Source organism: Sinohyriopsis cumingii, chromosome 12, assembly GCF_028554795.1.
Source record: "Sinohyriopsis cumingii isolate HCF-2022 chromosome 12, ASM2855479v2, whole genome shotgun sequence".
In the NCBI taxonomy this organism is placed as follows: domain Eukaryota; kingdom Metazoa; phylum Mollusca; class Bivalvia; order Unionida; family Unionidae; genus Sinohyriopsis; species Sinohyriopsis cumingii.
In genome coordinates this window covers 7974148-7992522 of record NC_142972.1, presented here as the reverse complement: position 1 = coordinate 7992522, position 18375 = coordinate 7974148, and the positions used below count along the sequence as shown (strand labels likewise).

The following is an 18375-nucleotide window of genomic DNA, read 5'->3' as shown; positions in this document are numbered from 1 at the left end:
CCTTGGTCATATCTGGCATACAGAATAATGATTTATGTCGTGTCATTGTTCCTTGACTGGAACATGATCCCAGTCTGATGCCTTAGTCATATCCAGAATAATGATTTATGTCGTGTCATTGTTCCTTGATTGGAACATGATCCAAGTCTGATGCCTTAGTAATGTACAGCATACAGAATAATGATTTATGTTGTGTCGTTGTTCCTTGATTGGAACATGACCCCAGTCTGATGCCTTAGTCATGTCCAGCATACAGAACATCCACTTAACTTGGACCTAAATTATGGGACATTATAGCTGGGTGGATGGAGAAATTTTTTAACAGTAGCAGGTAAATATTACATAATTAAAATTAGCTTTACCTACATTTTAATAGCAGTATTTAATTACCTGCTGTTATTGCATTGCCCTTACTGTAGGAATATTCCCTACTGAAAGCTGGTAGATCGCTTGGCCACATATTGTGCCATCATGATTGGACCATTCGGTCTGGTGCACCAAAGGTCAAAGGTAAACGGATGAAAAGTTAGTGTGAGGCCTCCTGAAGGCAGTTCTCATTGCAATATCCAAAGGGGAGTGATTAACAGACCCAACGGTGCTAACCTTGTGCGTTTTAGTTCTTAAGAATGAAAGGTCCCTCCTGTGACAACCTACAGCTCTCTTGTTAATGAGGACAATCTATGTGGTCAATGCCAAGATACTCACACAGCATTCAATAGGTATGAGCAGATGCAGCCAACCTTTCCTTCTCCCTTGTGAGGTGGCCTAATAGAATGAAAACCCTATCCCTATCATCCTCAGCAGAGATATGGCTGAAGCTGGGGATCTCAATAGGGAGTGGAGCTACTGAAGGAAACTTTTTTTTATATCTAAACACAAGGCTGACAAAAGAGAACACACTTTTGCTATAGCTAAGGCATGAAGCTCACTTTTTCTAGCAGACACAAAGGACAGCAGGAAAACAGTTTACGGGAAAGGTTCTCAAAAGTTCAGGCAATGATTCCTACGATTTTGCCAAAGCCCTCAAAACAATAAGAGATTCCATCTTTACATTAGTGAGCTAGATGCCAGTCTCTGCAGCACAAAATACTTGACAAGATCAGAAAGAGGATGGTCTGAACCAATGGGTGGACCTTTTGAGAATCTGATTATGTTAGACAGGACTGCCCTATTGCCTTTAATAGTTGAGACAGACAATCTCTCTTTGAAGAAATGAGGTCTGCCTCTGCAATTAGAGAGGGACAGCTAGGTTGAATGCTTTTCCTACTCTATCTACTGCAAAGATTCTCCAAGCTGAATCACAGACTTAGATAATGGACCATCTCCTAGAAGGAACAATGTAGCTGGCAACCATGCTTAAAACCTTGTCCGGGTAGATTGATCACATGAAATTAGTCAAGCATAAAGGTGGAAAATCTGTGGGGTGCTATGGAGAAGAGACCCCCTGTGTTGCAATAGCAGATCCATCCTATGAGGTAATGTCCTGGGATTGTCTGCCAACAGGTCAAGTAGGTCTCTGAACCAGTAAGTCCTAACTTTGTGAAGCACATGCAGACTCCTTCTGAAAGGTGGAATGTGTGAACAGACAATCCCTCCTTAGACTGTAGGCATCCACTGCTAGGCCCTCTGATCTGACAATGGGAACACGCAAAAGGAGAGCTTGTTGTTTAGACTCCTCAGGAACAAGCCCACTTTCTCCTTCTCAGTTTTAGCATGGACTCTGCTACAGATTGGACCATTCCATTAAGGACTACCTTGCCAGACCGTCTGCCAGAATAACTTTCTTGCCTGGAATATGGCGTATAGAGAGTAATGCAAATTAAAGAGAAGGAGATTCAGTATCTCCTTGTTGCCTGAGGTACGATCCTACTGACAGGTCAGAGGAAACATCAAACAATGACTTATTATTTGGCCTGCAAACATCTGTAGGGCTAAAAATACATCACTTTGAAATTGCTGTTGTAAAAGGTAGCTTCTTCCTGGAACCACAAACCCTGAATTACCTCTTTGGGCTCCAAGTGAGAACCCCACTCAAAGCTTATGTGTTGGTGAAAAGTCTGAGTGGATTTCAGGGGCATGCATTGGGACTCCAGTCAGAAACTGGTCCCAATTGGCTGCCAAGCCAAATGTTGATAAAAATCTAACCATGAAAAAAATCTAAGCTGGCAGGTGACCTATGTGTTGTTTTCTGTTTGTCAGAAGGAGAAAGTGGAGAGGGCGTGTAAGTCTTCCCCTAAGAGAACCAGGTGAATGACAGAATTCAAGAACCACAGGATCTTGGCCTGAAGGCAACACCAGGGTCTGGATTCCGTCTATCATGTCCAGTTGAGCAATGTATTAGCCCTCTGTTGGTAAGGCAGTTCATCCTCATGGAAACAAAATCCTTGTAAGGGACTGACTTATTTCTCTAGGTTCATGACATGACCAAGTAAGGTCACAATGAACGAGCAATGGGACAGATCCTACAAGAGGGACTCTTCTTCAAGGCCATCATGCATCAACCAGTCATCAAAGTACTGAAGAATGGGGATCTGTAGAGCCCCCCAATAGGGTGGATTCCTTCCTCTCAGAACTTGCAAAGTGTGGTCACTGCTCTACCTGTTTAGGAAGATACAATCTATTCATTGTCTTCACTGGGTTAAGAGTACTGATGCTCTAAGTGGGTGTGGGCCACACTCATTTTCTTCCAGTGTTTTCCTCTCTTGGAAAGGACCCTGGAGCGAATCCAATCCCACACTGACTGTGTTGGTACAACCATCAGGGATCCTTGGACCTTATTATTGTTCTTTAACAAAGAGAATGATCCCATACTCTCCTAGGATGATGGAGTCTTACTTTGGGTCACACATAAAGGATCCCTACACTACTAAGATTGATGAGTATTCTTTTCTAAGGAGGAAAGAATTCCCATGCTCTCCTGGAATCAATAACTCAATGGATTCCATATCTCCCTAGGGTCAAGGAATTGTCTTTCTTCCTACCATTACAAGTAAACCAACTTTCTCCATGGTCCAAAACCTCAATGGAATTGGTACCATGAGTCCTATAGAGAATAACAGCCCTACAGTGGTTCTATATATACATGTACATATTTTTATTTGAGGAAAACAATCAAAATGAATACTCTTTGTTTACCTCTGAATGACTTTCAGTGGGATATTAAACACACTATCAGAAATGGTAGCTATTGCCATGAAAGGGGAGGGGTGTGTTGTGTGTAGATTTATTTATGGTAGCTATTGCCATGAATGGGGAGGGGTGTGTTTTGTGTAGATTTATTTATGGTAGATGTTGCCATGAATGGGGAGGGGTGTGTTGTGTGTAGATTTATTTTGCACATCGGTTAATATCTATGCAATTAGAAACATTATGATCATGCTGTTCTTGGAACTTGCAATATAATTTAATATTCGCTATTTGATGAGCAGAACTGTTTACTTACTCATTCTACTCCTCTCCATAGCCGTCAAGTAAACCACTGGCTGATGTGTGCCTCGCACTACTCATGATATGAAAAAAATGGGAAAAGTGTCTAGAAATGGGTGAAGATAAAAAGAGAGTATATGTGGGTTTGGCCTGCCAGGATTGGTTTATAATGAAAGTCAGATTTTAATAAAATGAGTGTATATGTGGGTTTGGCCTGCCAGGATTGGTTGATAATGAAAGTCAGATTTTAATAAAATGAGTGTATATGTGGGTTTGGCTTGCCAGGATTGGTTGATAATGAAAGTCAGATTTTAATAAAAAGAAGCTTTTGAGAGCTTATCCTAACTGTAGATGAAACTAACTCATACAAGTTTTTATTGACGTAAGTTCAGTCCTTTAACAGACTTGAGTTTGGAAAACTTGTTACTGAAATTAGAACTGGACTCTTTGATGCAGAATTAAAAAACTGGGACTCATGTGGTTTTCTCTACACAGAAGCTGTCACGAAGGTTATGTCAAAACAGATCAATAAAGGTTATATCAAAAAAGACAATAAAGGTTATGTCAAAACTGATCAATAAAGGTTATGTCAAACTGATCAATAAAGGTTATGTCAAACAGATCAATAAAGGTTAAGTCAAACAGATCAATAAATGTCAACAAAACAGATCAATAAAGGTTATGTCAAACAGATCAATAAAGGTTAAGTCAAACAGATCAATAAAGGTTATGTCAAAACAGATCAATATAAGTTATGACAAACAGATCAATAAAGGTTATGTCAAAACAGATCAATAAAGTTTATGTTAAAACAGATCAATAAAAGTTATGTCAAACAGATCAATAAAGGTTATGTCAAAACAGATCAATAAAGTTTATGTTAAAACAGATCAATAAAGGTTATGTCAAACAGATCAATAAATGTCAAACAGATTAATAAAGGTTATGTCAAAACAGATCAAAAAAGATCTGCTTATGAGCATTCAGAATTTTAAGAACAACACTCAAACTGCAAGGACCGAGTGTAATATCACTATGAAAAACAGATTGAATTATTAAAATACATCTTTGAAACACAAACATGCAAATTTTTCTGTGAATCGCACACACTGATGCACAGCCATCAAGAGGAAGGCTATTCCACATGAGCCTATAATGGAGTCAGACCGTGTGTTCTTTTGTGTTCTAGAATGTTCGATCAGGATGAAGGTATTCCTCAAAGGCCTATAATGGAGTCAGACCATCATAGCTGCCAACCTTCCAGGCTTGCAATTAGTGAAAATAGTGATAAAAAGTAGTGACTTTGGACATGACTTAGTGAAAAATACCACGACAATAACTCCATCCACTCGGACCGTCAATACTACACTATATCAAGATCGCAATATAAAACTAAAACACTTCACATATGCAGAAATATATCCGCATTTCTATTTATTATGGTATTCATAAACTTCACTTGTTCTTGTGGTTATTAATCAAGACATGATACTGTAACAGACTTGAACTTCCTCAACTGCTTGATCGTAAATTTGTTTTCTAAACAGTTCAGACTTCTTGCCTGCTGGTTGATCTTGTTGACTAAAATTGCTGACAAATTTTCTGCAGCTAAGGAGGCCCTAAAGTCTGTCTTATTTTTCCTCACTAAAGAAACCTCTTCTGCTGTCACTGTTGCTGTGAGGAATGCACAGGAGCTGCAGCACTTTTGGTTCATCCACAGGAAAATTTGGAAGCAATTTTTTAGTCTGGGAACATTTGTCGGAACAGATGTTTAGCATGGTCTCCAGCTGATAAAAGTAGATTGTGTTCAACAAGAAACTCACAAAAAATGCTTCAGTGTTGGTAGCTTGCAGGTTTTCCACCGATGGCTTAAAATATTCCAGAGCTGAAATCTGTGAATTCTTAATTTTCCCATCTTCTGTGTGTTTTTTGCAACCAATGTGCTCCCTCACATCATCTCTGCCACCACGCCCAATACTACAATTTGCGGCACACTGTGCAAAAAGCATGATGTATATCAGTGTTTAATGGCAGAATGCATGGCCAATTTTTGATATATTCCAAATTAAACTTCACTTTTTGAGCAATACGTTTCTTTTTCCTTGGTGGTGAAGACATTTTCAAGATCTTACATGCGATGCTGAACGGTAACTCAAATCAGTGTTGGTGATGCATGCGCAGAGCATTATTCCGGTTAGGCTCCAGTTTCTCTCAAAAGCATTTGTAAAATTACTCTTATACATATAGATTAAAATAGGCTAAAATGCTTGCTACTGGGCCAACTGTACTAACTGGCTGTAGTTCTACTAATATCACGACCAGCAGTATCAGTCCGTTTCGGCAACTGGCAATATCACGACTAGCGCTTAACAGGAAATCGGGTATTTTATTAAAGATTTAAAACAACTGAGAACTAGAATTCTTGAAGTTTTGGCTTGCGGCGTGAATCCGTAAATCGCAGAAAAAGTCGTGAAATTCATGCCAAATTCGTGAGGGTTGGCAGCTATGGACCATGTATATTCTCTCTGTTTTAGATCTTTCCATCAAGAGAAAGGGTGTTCCACATGGGCCTGTAAAAGCATCAGACTGCATGTTGTTTCTGTTCTAGATCTTTCCATCCAATGGGTGGATGAGCTTGGACAAGTGTACTAACATCTAGGAATCGGCAGACATGGCAAAATGACAGGTGATGTATTACTGCTATTAAAATGAGTGATTTGCAGAGGTTGATAGTTTAATTATTCTTTTTCATGCCATCTCATTTGTTCATAGATATCTCATTTAGTCTATGATGAGTGAAAATTTCCCACTGCTGTCTTTCACTTAATAACCTTGATCATGTTAAAGAAAACTAAATAACAGAAGAAAAAAAACATGGTCTAATAAGGACTTAACACATAAAAATTAACTGACATAAAGATAAATAAGCCAGTTATCAATCTGTACGATTTTCACTCTACCATGGATGTTTAGTTATAAAATTTGGGCTGGCAAACACTGCCTTGCATTTGGGGTGGTGATGTCACAAGAGTGACATTGGAGATTCTGATTAAAGTAAATACTGTACAAACCTTCTGTTTGCTTGCCAGCTGCGGAGTTAGCTGCAGCCTGTTGTAACTGCTGGGCTGCCTGGCTGTTGAAAGCATTTGGGAATGATGCTGAAAGCAGAGTTGTATGTACTTTTACAAAGCATCTTACACACTTTTACAAATACTTTATATCATGCACACATTTTAATTTACAACTGTTACTTAAATATACTGTCATACTGACTCACTTATTAGTTCAGTTTCAACTGCAAACAACTTTGACCCTAATCTGCTGGCATATCAAGATTTTGTTTATTTTAGTGATTGATCGGAATAATCTACACAGTGTGATATCAGATCTACACAGCGTGATATCAGATCTATGTGCTCTTTGTAGATCGATTCAACATGTAAGCAAGTATATACATTATGTTCAAGCAATTATACTGTTCAAACATTGTCAATTTAACATTTACTGTCAACATCATCTGCATATCTAATTAATTTAGCTAATATTAAGTAGATTAATCATTTATAAAATGAACACAAACCAAAATGTTTGCTGGTTTACATTATTGACAGCGCAATGCACATGACTGTTATTTCAAATATAACTTCTTGCAAATGTAGCATGGATCCTTATGATACACTTAATGAAATTTCTTATCAAGCACTTTTGCCTTGCACATGTTTAATGGGACCATTTATCAATTCAGTAAGATACTACATTAAACACACAACATTCTAAAACAATCACTTTTAAACACAATTTACTGCTGGTTGAAACAAACATAGGTGCTGTGACCAGCTTCATGGTCAAGGGCCACAAAACTGTGAGGAAACATTAGAATCTTGTGAAAAATCTACAGTAGAACCTTGATTACTCTAGTGCATACAACATGAGAATGGTTCAAATAATTAGGATTAATTTGAATTTATAGAATCTTCTGAAAGTATTTGCAGGTAAGGGAAATTTGAATATGGTTAGTATCAGGGGTGAGGATGGGATAATCACTGTCTTATTCCCAGAAGGTCAGTGTGGATGAAGCCTGGTCAGTCACTGTCTTATTCCCAGATGGTAGTGTCCGGGATGAGACTTGTGCAGTCATCGTCTTGTTCCCAGAAGGTCAGTGTCACGGATGAGGTATGGAGAGTCAAAGTCTTATTCCCTGAAGGTTGTCAGGGATGAGGTCTAGACAATCACTGTCTCCTTCCAAGATGGTTAGTGTCAGGAAGGAGGCCTAGACAATCTCTGTCTCCTTCCAAGATGGTTAGTGTCAGGAATGAGGTCTAGACAATCACCGTCTCATTCCAAGATGGTTAGTGTCAGGGATGAGGCCTAGATAATCAGTCTCCTTCCAAGATGGTTAGTGTCAGGGATGAGGTCTAGACAATCACCGTCTCATTCCAAGATGGTTAGTGTCAGGGATGAGGCCTAGATAATCATTGTCTCCTTCCAAGATGGTTAGTGTCAGGAAGGAGGCCTAGACAATCATTGTCTCCTTCCAAGATGGTTAGTGTCAGGGAGGAGGCCAAGACAATCACTGTCTCATTGCAATATGGTTAGTGTCGGGAAGGAGGCTTAGACAATGAATGTCTCATTCCAAGATGGTTAGTCTCAGAGTTGAGGCCTAGACAATGATCGTCTCATTCCAATATGGTTAGTGTCAGGGATGAGGCCTGGAGAGTCATGATTTTATTCTATTCCCAAATGGTAAGTGACAGGGATGAGGCCTGGAGATTCACCATCTTATTTTATTCCCAAAGGGTAAGTGACAGGGTTGAGGCCTGGAGATTCACCATCTTATTCTATTTCCAAAGGGTAAGTGACAGGGTTGAGGCCTGGAGATTCACCATCTTATTCTATTCCCAAAGGGTAAGTGACAGGGATGAGGCCCAGAGATTCACCATCTTATTCTATTCCCAAAGGATAAGTGACAGGGATGAGGCCTGGAGAGTCACAATCTTATTCCATTCCCAAAGGGTAAGTGACACGGATGAGGCCTGGAGATTCACCATCTTATTCTATTCCCAAAGTTAAGTGTCAGGGATGAAGTCTGTACAATGAATGTCTTATTCCCAAAGGGTTATTGTCAGGGATGAGGCCTGGAGATTCATCATCTTATTCTATTCCCACAGGGTAAGTGACATGGATGAGGCCTGGAGATTCACCATCTTATTCTATTCCCAAAGGTTAAGTGACAGGGATGAGGCCTGGAGAGTCACAATCTTATTCTATTCCCAAAGGGTAAGTGACACGGATGAGGCCTGGAGATTCACCATCTTATTCTATTCCCAAAGGGTAAGTGACACGGATGAGGCCTGGAGATTCACTGTCTTATTCTATTCCTAAAGGTTAAGTGTCAGGGATGAGGCCTGGAGATTCACCATCTTATTCTATTCCCAAAGGGTAAGTGACACGGATGAGGCCTGGAGATTCACCGTCTTATTCTATTCCCAAAGGGTAAATGTCAGGGATGAGGCCTGTACAATTAATGTCTTATTCCCAAAGGGTTAGTGTCAGGGATGAGGCCTGGAGATTGACTTGTCTTATTCCCAAAAGGTGTGAGTTCCATATATGGTCAGCAGGTTCTTTATTATTCATATTATGTGCAGTTTTTGTTTTGAAATTTTGCATAACATGAAAATGCTTCATACAATTTCTGCATAACAGCATATTTATCAAGGATGTTGATTCATACCAAATAGGAAGTATATAACATCTGTACTACTGTATGATAGCTTTAAATAGTCCACAAAATACTAAAACTCCAATAGGGGAGAAAATAAAACAAGTATTTGTGCATACAGTGACACCTCTCAAAAAATGGAACTCAAAACATTGAATTATATTTCTTCTCCCGAGTCTTCCTTTCCTTAATTTCAATAAATGTTTACTTTGAAAGCAAACTACTACTTTGAAAACTACACTAAATTTTCTGTTACAAATGGCATTCTGAAGCTAAAACAAACCTTATAAAACCGAAATTTAATCAGAGAATTTATTCAGCCATAGTCCATTTAATGACCTAAGATCAAGAGAAGTAAAATAAAACTCAATAAAGCACAAGGAGATGCAATGAAATTATCAATATTAAAAATTGTCTTCTCTTTTGTGTTTTGTTGAAACATTAACATTTACCTGTACGAATGATGACACGTGTCATCGTGTCATCGTATCATGTCATCGTATCTCATTCTTAACCAAGTGCCTCAGCAAGAAGAAAACTATGATTCCCAGGGGATTTCAGTTTTGAGACAGTTCAGTGAATGGTGGAATAATTTAGGTTTGTATGAACTAAAGATCATTCTGGCTCTACTGTGAAGACATTAAGCTTTGTTAGTGATTTGACATGGTTAGAAAGCATCTGTGCTGAGCTTATGCTCTAACATTTAACAAAATAAACACGTATCTGAATATGGTAAATGAACATGAAATATTTGTCAACTTTGTGGCCCTATTGTCAACAACTGTACTGAAAACAGACATGAATGTTCCCTGATTAGGCAACACAATTTTGTACACTTGGGGTCGTGATAATATATTATACAAATTTTGGGGGGAAATGAAGTTAGGTTTCTACGATTTGGTTGTGTAGATACAACAATCTTTTATGCAGAAATTTAAGAAGAAATTAAAACTTCAAGTTTAAATTGCAATGAAATAGATGTTTTGATGTTGGCCCCTTCCATTATTTTGATAAAAGACACAAAAACAGCAGCAATTAAAATTGATCTTACAACATAGAACATCAAGTCCAAGATATCCTGACCTATTAACACTTATTTCCATCCTGAAAAAACAAGATTCAGTTATTATATATATGGCTAAGAACATTACAATATTTTCATTGGATGCCATCTTAAACTTTGCAGAAAATACAGCTGCAATATAGAGGGCACATTAGACAAGGATTTGGAATGGTAAGGTAAAGCTCACATTTTTGTTTGGTGTGCCAAATCAGAGAGCCTTGTTACCCACATATCAGGGAATAAAAGCTACGACTACCAGTAATTATGTTAGCAACACTTTGAAATGGTACCCTGTGGGTGAGGAGAAAATGTAATTATGTTGACAATACTTTGAAATGGTGCCATAAAGGTGAGGAAGAAATGTGCAACACAAGAACAGTCCAGACTAAGAACTCCATCAAGTTAACAAATCATCATGTGACAGTTTTAAGCTATTGGTCATGTCTCTCAGATACATTCATTTTAGGATCTCTGGTTCACTGATATTCTAAGATACTATACAATGATATTAAAATGACTGTGTTGAGCTATTAAGTGAACAGCCTATCTGTCTCAGATAAGACTAGCAAATTTGTTATGTACAAGGCCCAGTGTTCAATCCTCAGCAGCTACAGGTATGCTTTCTTTTTCCCCCTAACATGTGATACTGAACACTACACACAAACTCTAACCTACTGGCCACACATATCGTCTAGTGTCCCCTAACACACGATACTGAACACCACACACAACTCTAACCAACTGGCCACACATATCGTCTAGTGACCCCTAACACACGATACTGAACACTACACACAACTCTAACCACCTGGTCACACATATCGTCTAGTGTCCCCTAACACACGATACTGAACACTACACACAACTCTAGCCAACTGGCTAGTGTTCTTTAGTATCACCATTGCCATGTAGAATCCCTGTTAACTAATGACATCACTATTGCCAAAGGCAGACTGGATTACTACAAAAGTAATTATTTATTATCCAATTTAAAATTTGTTTGTATTCCCCAGTTCTAATTTCCATAAGTATTTAACTAGACTCCTCTTTAAATGCCAACAGGGATTCTTGAAGCCCATGCTAGAGTTAATTTTCCCTGATATGTAGGTGTTAACAACTACCACCACTAGTGGACATGTACACAGTATTGGAAGCTGTAAAACACCACAACCCCTTAATCACAGCACACCTGGCAAAAAAACAGAAAATAAATAAAATGAGCTATTACCTTGACCTAGTAAACCGGACAAACCTGCATATTGCTGTATGCCACTGTAGGCCTGACTGAGAGCATCCATTCCAGATGGATTACCAGAATTCAGGCCATTCATGCCATTGCTCATGGAAGCTGAGGAAACACCAGCCCCTCCACCTAAACTGTTGCCACCCATGTTGTGGAGGCTGCCAAGCCCACTTAGAGAGTTGGTAGATCCTGAGAGAGATCCTGTCAAAAAAAAGTTAATGTCTGCTAAGACAGAAAGGCAACATAATGATACAGACATCTGCAACAGTCAAGTTTATTACAAATTGTCCAAAACATAATGATACAGACATTTGCAACAGTGAAGTTTATTACAAACTTGCCCAAGTTCAAAGACAGAAAACTCAGAGATACCTGAAACCCAAAATGACTTGCACTTCTTGTGGCTGTTTCCATGAAACAATGACATTTTATAATCACAAATTCAGGGAAAATAATGTTCACTCTTGTATCAATAATTGTGACCTCCAAGTTATAAATTAAATCTTTTCTACCTATAAGGACAAATAACACTGTCTGGTTTATTTGGACAGGTAATTGAAAAAAAAAGAAAAGAAAACAGGACATTTTAGTTATCCAACGTGAAAATAATATGAAGTAAAAGATCAAATTAGAATTTATTTTTATCTCTGAAGTTTAATAAGCAATATGTTCATGGAGCACAAATTGCCCCACCACACTGCTTGAAAATGGACGTAAATGAATAACAGAATGGAAGGATCCTCATGTAGACCGAGGGACACCACACAGCCATGATACACCAATTACCCCACCCCTATGCTTGAAAAAGGATCTAAATCAAAAACTGGAATAGATTGACCCAAACGTAGTCCGACTGACAAGAGACTGTCATGGCAGGTTATATACCTCTGTTTCCTGTACACATTATGATTAAGATAATGCTGGCATTATAAACCTTAGAATTAAGACAATTTTGGAATAAAAAATGTTAGGATTAAGACGATGCTGGCATTGTGAACCATTGGATAAAGACAATACTAACACTGTAAATCTCTGGATTAAGATAATGCTGACACTGTAAACCTTTGGATTAAGATGAAGCTGGCATTGTAAACCTTAGGATTAAGACAATGCTGACATTGTAAACCTAGGATTAAGACAATGCTGGTATTGTAAACATTTGGATTAAGATGAAGCTGGCACTGTAAACCTTAGGACTAAGACAATGCTGGCATTGTAAACCTAGGATTAAGACAATGCAGGCACTGTAAACCTTTGGATTAAGACAAAGCTGGCACTGTAAACCTTAGGATTAAGACAATGCTGGCATTGTAAACCTAGGATTAAGACAATGCAGGCACTGTAAACTTTGTTATTAAGACAATGCAGGCACTGTAAACCTTAGGATTAAGACAATGCTGGCACTGTAAACCTTAGGATTAAGACATTGCTGACATCGTAAACCTTGGGATTAAGACAATGCTTGCATTGTAAACCTTTGGATTAAGACAATGCTGGCACTGTAAACCTTTGGATTAAGACATTGCTGACATTGTAAACCTTATGATTAAGACAATGCAGGCATTGTAAACCTAGGATTAAGATGATGATAGCATTGTAAACCTAGGAATAAGACAATGCAGGCACTGTAAACATTATTATTAAGACAATACAGGCACTAAAACTTTATTATTAAGACAATGCAGGGCACTGTAAACATTATTATTAAGACAGGGCCCCGAGTGGCCAAGTGGTCTAAAGCGTTCTCTGTTACGGATCACTGCCATCTCACCTCTGTCTGCATGGGTTCGAGTCTAGGATTTGGCCAATGTGGGTATGTGAGAAGTAGCTTCTCATGGGTCAGTGGTTCTTCCAGGGTTTTCCCTGGGCTCTTCCTCTACCATTAATACTGGCTGCCATACATAGCCTATCGTATGCTGAAAAATGGCATTAAACCCCAAAACAACAACAAAAATATTATTAAGACAATGCAGGCCCTGTAAACTTTATTATTAAGCCAATGCAGGCACTGTGTAAACATTATTATTAAGACAATGCAGGCACTGTAAACTTTATTATTAAGACAATGCAGGCACTGTAAACTTTATTATCAAGACAATGCACATTGTAAACTTTATTATTAAGAGAATGCAGGCACTGTGTAAACATTATTATTAAGACAATGCAGGCACTGTAAACTTTATTATCAAGACAATGCAGGCACTGTAAACTTTATTATTAAGCCAATGCAGGCACTGTAAACTTTATTATTAAGACAATGCAGGCACTGTAAACTTTATTATTAAGACAATGCAGGCACTGTAAACTTTATTATTAAGACAATGCAGGCACTGTAAACCTTTGGATTAAGACAATGCAGGCACTGTAAACCTTTGGATTAATACAATGCTGACATTGTAAACATTTGGATTAATACAATGCTGGCATTGTAAAAATTTGGATTAATACAATGCTGGCATTGTAAAAATTTGGATTAATACAATGCTGGCATTGTAAACATTTGGATTAAGACAATGCTGGCACTGTAACCATTTGGATTAAGACAATGCTGGCACTGTAACCATTTGGACAAGCCTTGCATTATAAACAGTATAATTCACAGAATATAAAGAGCCAAAATGGTAACAAAAAGTTTTACAATGATTTTCTCAAATATTTATGCCATTGTTTTCAGTGTTGTATCAATATTTAACAAGCATTTTTGCTTGTGACAAGTCTCACCTATGAACAATATTATGTACTCCGATATCTTGACTTAAAAAAAAACCTTAAACACAAAATATTCATGTCCACACTGTTGCTGGCAAAGAGTACTACCAAGATCTTATTTTCTGGTAATAAAGACCCAAGAGAAATGCAACACAATGATTAAACAAATCAAATTAAAACAATATCACAGCATAGCAATGCATAAAATCAAATAAAAACAATATCACAGCACAACAATGCATAAAATCAAGTTAAAAATGCTGAACCAGACAAGACAAAGAGAAATTCTCTGTTAACTTTCACTTTATGTGCTAAGGAAGGGAGTAAACTCTACTCCTGGTAAGATGTGATATTTTTCAGCACTTTAAAGTATACATTTAAAAACTTATTAACAAAATATTGGCTAGATACTTGGCCTATATAACTGATGCAACTAAACCAAACCCTCCATTTCTCATACGCTACATTCGAACTATGAGTGCACTTCTATCCGTGCAGAAAATACAATATCACAGCACCATTGGTGCCCACTTTGCTTAGATCTGGTGCAAATATTGTTTAACCTGGATGGATCTGAAGCTTTGGCATGTTACTGCATACTCCCTAATTGGGCATTTTATTACATATAACCTAATGTAGCATTTTACCGCATATATCTAAATTGGGCAATTTGTTACATTAAACATAACTAGGCATTTTATTGCATATACCCTACTTGCAAATTTATTGCATATGCCCTATCTGGGCATTTTATTGCATATGCCTCATTTTGGCCCTTACTGCATGTAACCTAACTAATCATTTTTTTGCATATGCCCTACTTGGGCATTTTACTGCATATGCCCTTTCTGGCCATTTTATTGCATATGCCCTATCTGGGCATTTTACTGCATATGCCCTATCTGGGCATTTTATTGCGTATGCCCTACTTGGGCATTTTATTGCATATGCCCTATCTGGGCATTTTATTGCATATGCCCTACTTGGGCATTTTACTGCATATGCCCTATCTGGCCATTTTATTGCATATGCCCTATTTGGCCATTTTATTGCACAGATTTATTGATTAAACAGTCTGATGACCTGTCATTGAAGATCATAGGAAGTAAGCAACCATGATTTTTAGGCAGAAGGGTGGTCTTTCCAGACATGATATTCATTTACGCAGGATCTTACTAAAACAAGAGGCAGACCAGGATCTGTACATAAAAAGGCCATCAGACTAGAATCTCCATTATTTTACCATTAAAATGTCAAAGCAAAGTATGTTACTGCAAAAGATAACATCTATTTGGCTTTACTGGAATGTGTTTAAAAATTTGCAACTTTTATGTAACATCATTTTACACAACATACTCTACTTGTCCCCTGATCTCTTTAAATAGCTACTGAATTACAGACACACAAGAAAACAAAACTTGGAAACAAACCCAAAAATAATCAGCAGCAAGGGAGATATTAAGTGTCCTTCCAGCTTTTACGTAAGCTTTGAGTTACCCTTACTCTGCCTACACAGCCTTGCCAACTAACAAAATTAGAATACATCTCCAAAGTATTATTTACTATTACATCAAATAAAATGAATATGTACTGTATGTACTTCCTTATATGTCAAGTTCAATTGCAAACAACACATACCCTGATATGCATGTAGCAGGTTTGCCACAACACAGACCCTGACATGCATGTAGCAAGTTTGCCACAACACAGACCCTGATATGCATGTAGTAGGTTTGCCACAACACAGACCCTGATATGCATGTAGCAGGTTTGCCACAACACAGACCCTGATATGCATGTAGCAGGTCTGCCAGGCAGATCAGGCTCTATGTTGTTTATTCTATTGATTACTACTAATAACTGCATACACCCAGACATACTGGCTAAATTATGCGATCCAAGATCTGGGTCTCTGCAGTTTAACTTATAAGCAAGTACATATGGTATACGGTATATGTACATTCTTGTTTGCTTCCTTTCAATTTTTCGAAACAGCTCCTATTTGCAATACAAGTGTACAAGAAGTCTGTTCTTGTTTTAGAACTTGAAGACAATAAAGAGGCAAGATATCCCATGAGGCATCCTTTAGCAACTTAGTGTATTCTTTCATAACACATTCACGGAGTACAATTTTTCTCCCTTGCCATGATGATTTACCTCCTTTGCTGTGCTATAGGGTGGTAACAATTTGAAGGTTTGTTGTGTGGCAGAAAACAATTCTTACCCATTGATCCATGAAGTTTCTGGGAGTGGGAGAAAACTGTTGGGAAGAGACAGAGGGTAAATGGTCTTGTAATGGTGCCAACGATTAAATTTATCTAGTATTAAATTTATTAAACATATAAACTAATGATACAGAATCTTATCTGATGTGTCTAAACTCTGGAAGATTTCGTGTTTTGTAATATCCCGCAGATTACAAAATGTATACCTGTCGGAAATTTTTTTAAAGGATACAGGTAGCAATGGTGAAAAGTACAATTTTCAAATCAATAGTCATACGATGTACAAGTAAAGATTTGTGTTCAGTCATCTTTTGTCATTTTTCAGGCTGGGGCAACATCTGTTAAGTATGAAGAAATCTGAAAAAAGAAACCTGCTGCACAAATCCCTGGCTCTTGGCCTCCAATAATATTCCTCCACAGCTCCTTCACCCCTAACAGCCATTAAACCAAGTGTCATTTTGTCCACTGTAACTGTGTACCTCAATATTATCCCTTTTTTGTTGTAAAGTCATCAACTACAAACGATTTCACTTGTAATCTCCCTACTAAAAGTGTGGATTTTATTTTTGCTATTGTTCTTGTTTTCATAAGAGCACCGGTGGAAGTCTGACATAGTGATCACTTTGGCATGTCTGTGTGTCTGTCCATAAATCCATTCATAACTGTCATTATGGATGGTGATAAAAATTTCTTCTATTAAGCTCAATGTTAACATCTTTTACTTTCTAGCCATATAAATGGCAGGCTCGCCAAAAAGGGATTTTCATGTTTTCAACAATATCAGAAATGAAATTGAAGGTAATGTCCTGTCTTAGTCATCATGTAAAGATTGTGACAGTCATGAAGTAGTACAAAAAACGCCTGTACTTGATTGTATGTACATGTTCCACACTTAAAATGTTCTGACACTGTACATCATACCTTATCGACTTAAAAGAAATGTAAAATGTTTTGATATTTTATATTATTTCTGACCGATTCAAAAGATATCTAAAAATGTTTTCTAATTTTATATCATTCCTGATTGATTTATAAAAAAATGTATAAATACTTTGATATTTTAAATCATGCTAACTGATTTCTGACAATGACAGCCCAAAAGTAAACTAAAATCAACAAAGTGTGAGCAATCATGCAGTGTAACTGACAAAGTCACAGCAATATGAAGCAACACACCAAATTAGGTTGAAATCTAATTGTACGGCAACAAAAGTATGATGGACAGGCAGAAGAATGGATGATGAGAGGGACAAATTTACAATCAAAAATGGTGTGGGTGGATCCAAATATCTACATAGTTGGATGGCCTGTTTAAATTATAGGACAACTGGTGCCATTAACAACAGAAATATTCTGCTAAATTTCCTTTTCTTTCAGCTGTTATCTGTGAACCATTTTAACATTTTTTTTTTCACTGATGGCTGAAATTACAATTAAATTTCATGTTGAGTTTAACATTTCTAATTAAGGAATAAAACCTCATGAGTTTAACATTTCTAATTATAGAATAAAACCTGATGGAGCTGTATGCAAAAGTTTACTTTAATTTCATGTAAATACGTGTTTCATCAAGTTTTCTTAAAACTTCATAAATTAAATGATGTAAAAATCACAGAAACAAGCAGCAGACAATATCGGGCTTACGTAACAGCTGACCATTTCGTTAGGCAGGCTTTTGTCGTAAGAACAGAACGTTATAAAAACTATCTGCTAAACTTTATATTATGCCGACTGTCCCACCTTCTAGAAATCTTCCAGTAAAGCTGCCAATAATTTCCATGTTTTAAATAAATTTTCAGTTAGATGTAATGAAATATCAAGCACTGCCATTATTGATGTGAAAACCATACACTTTTAAAGTTCCGTGATTCAACAAAAGCAAACTTGTGTTCAACTAAAGTGTTCGTAACTTCGGCCTTAATGACCACCAGCTCTGTTGCTGTAATTGAAAATCCCATGGAGGTCAATTACTTCCTGCAATATTTCTTAA

General features: G+C 37.5%; 1 protein-coding gene across 8 annotated transcripts in view; it reads right to left on the bottom strand.

Annotated features, from left to right (window-relative positions):
* Positions 1-18375, bottom strand: part of LOC149785970 (CUGBP Elav-like family member 2) — a 259746-nt gene that overhangs the window by 25024 nt on the left and 216347 nt on the right. For 4 of the 8 annotated variants that reach the window (XM_089976221.1, XM_089976227.1, XM_089976225.1 and 1 more), the window contains 4 exons: positions 16385-16420; positions 11437-11652; positions 6498-6584; positions 3443-3499 (listed from right to left, as the gene is read on the bottom strand). In XM_089976221.1, the coding sequence (XP_089832347.1) occupies positions 3443-3499; positions 6498-6584; positions 11437-11652; positions 16385-16420 (396 nt within the window). The remainder of the gene's footprint in view (positions 1-3442; positions 3500-6497; positions 6585-11436; positions 11653-16384; positions 16421-18375) is intronic. The other 4 variants (XM_089976222.1, XM_089976224.1, XM_089976226.1 and 1 more) reach the window with 4 other exon arrangements.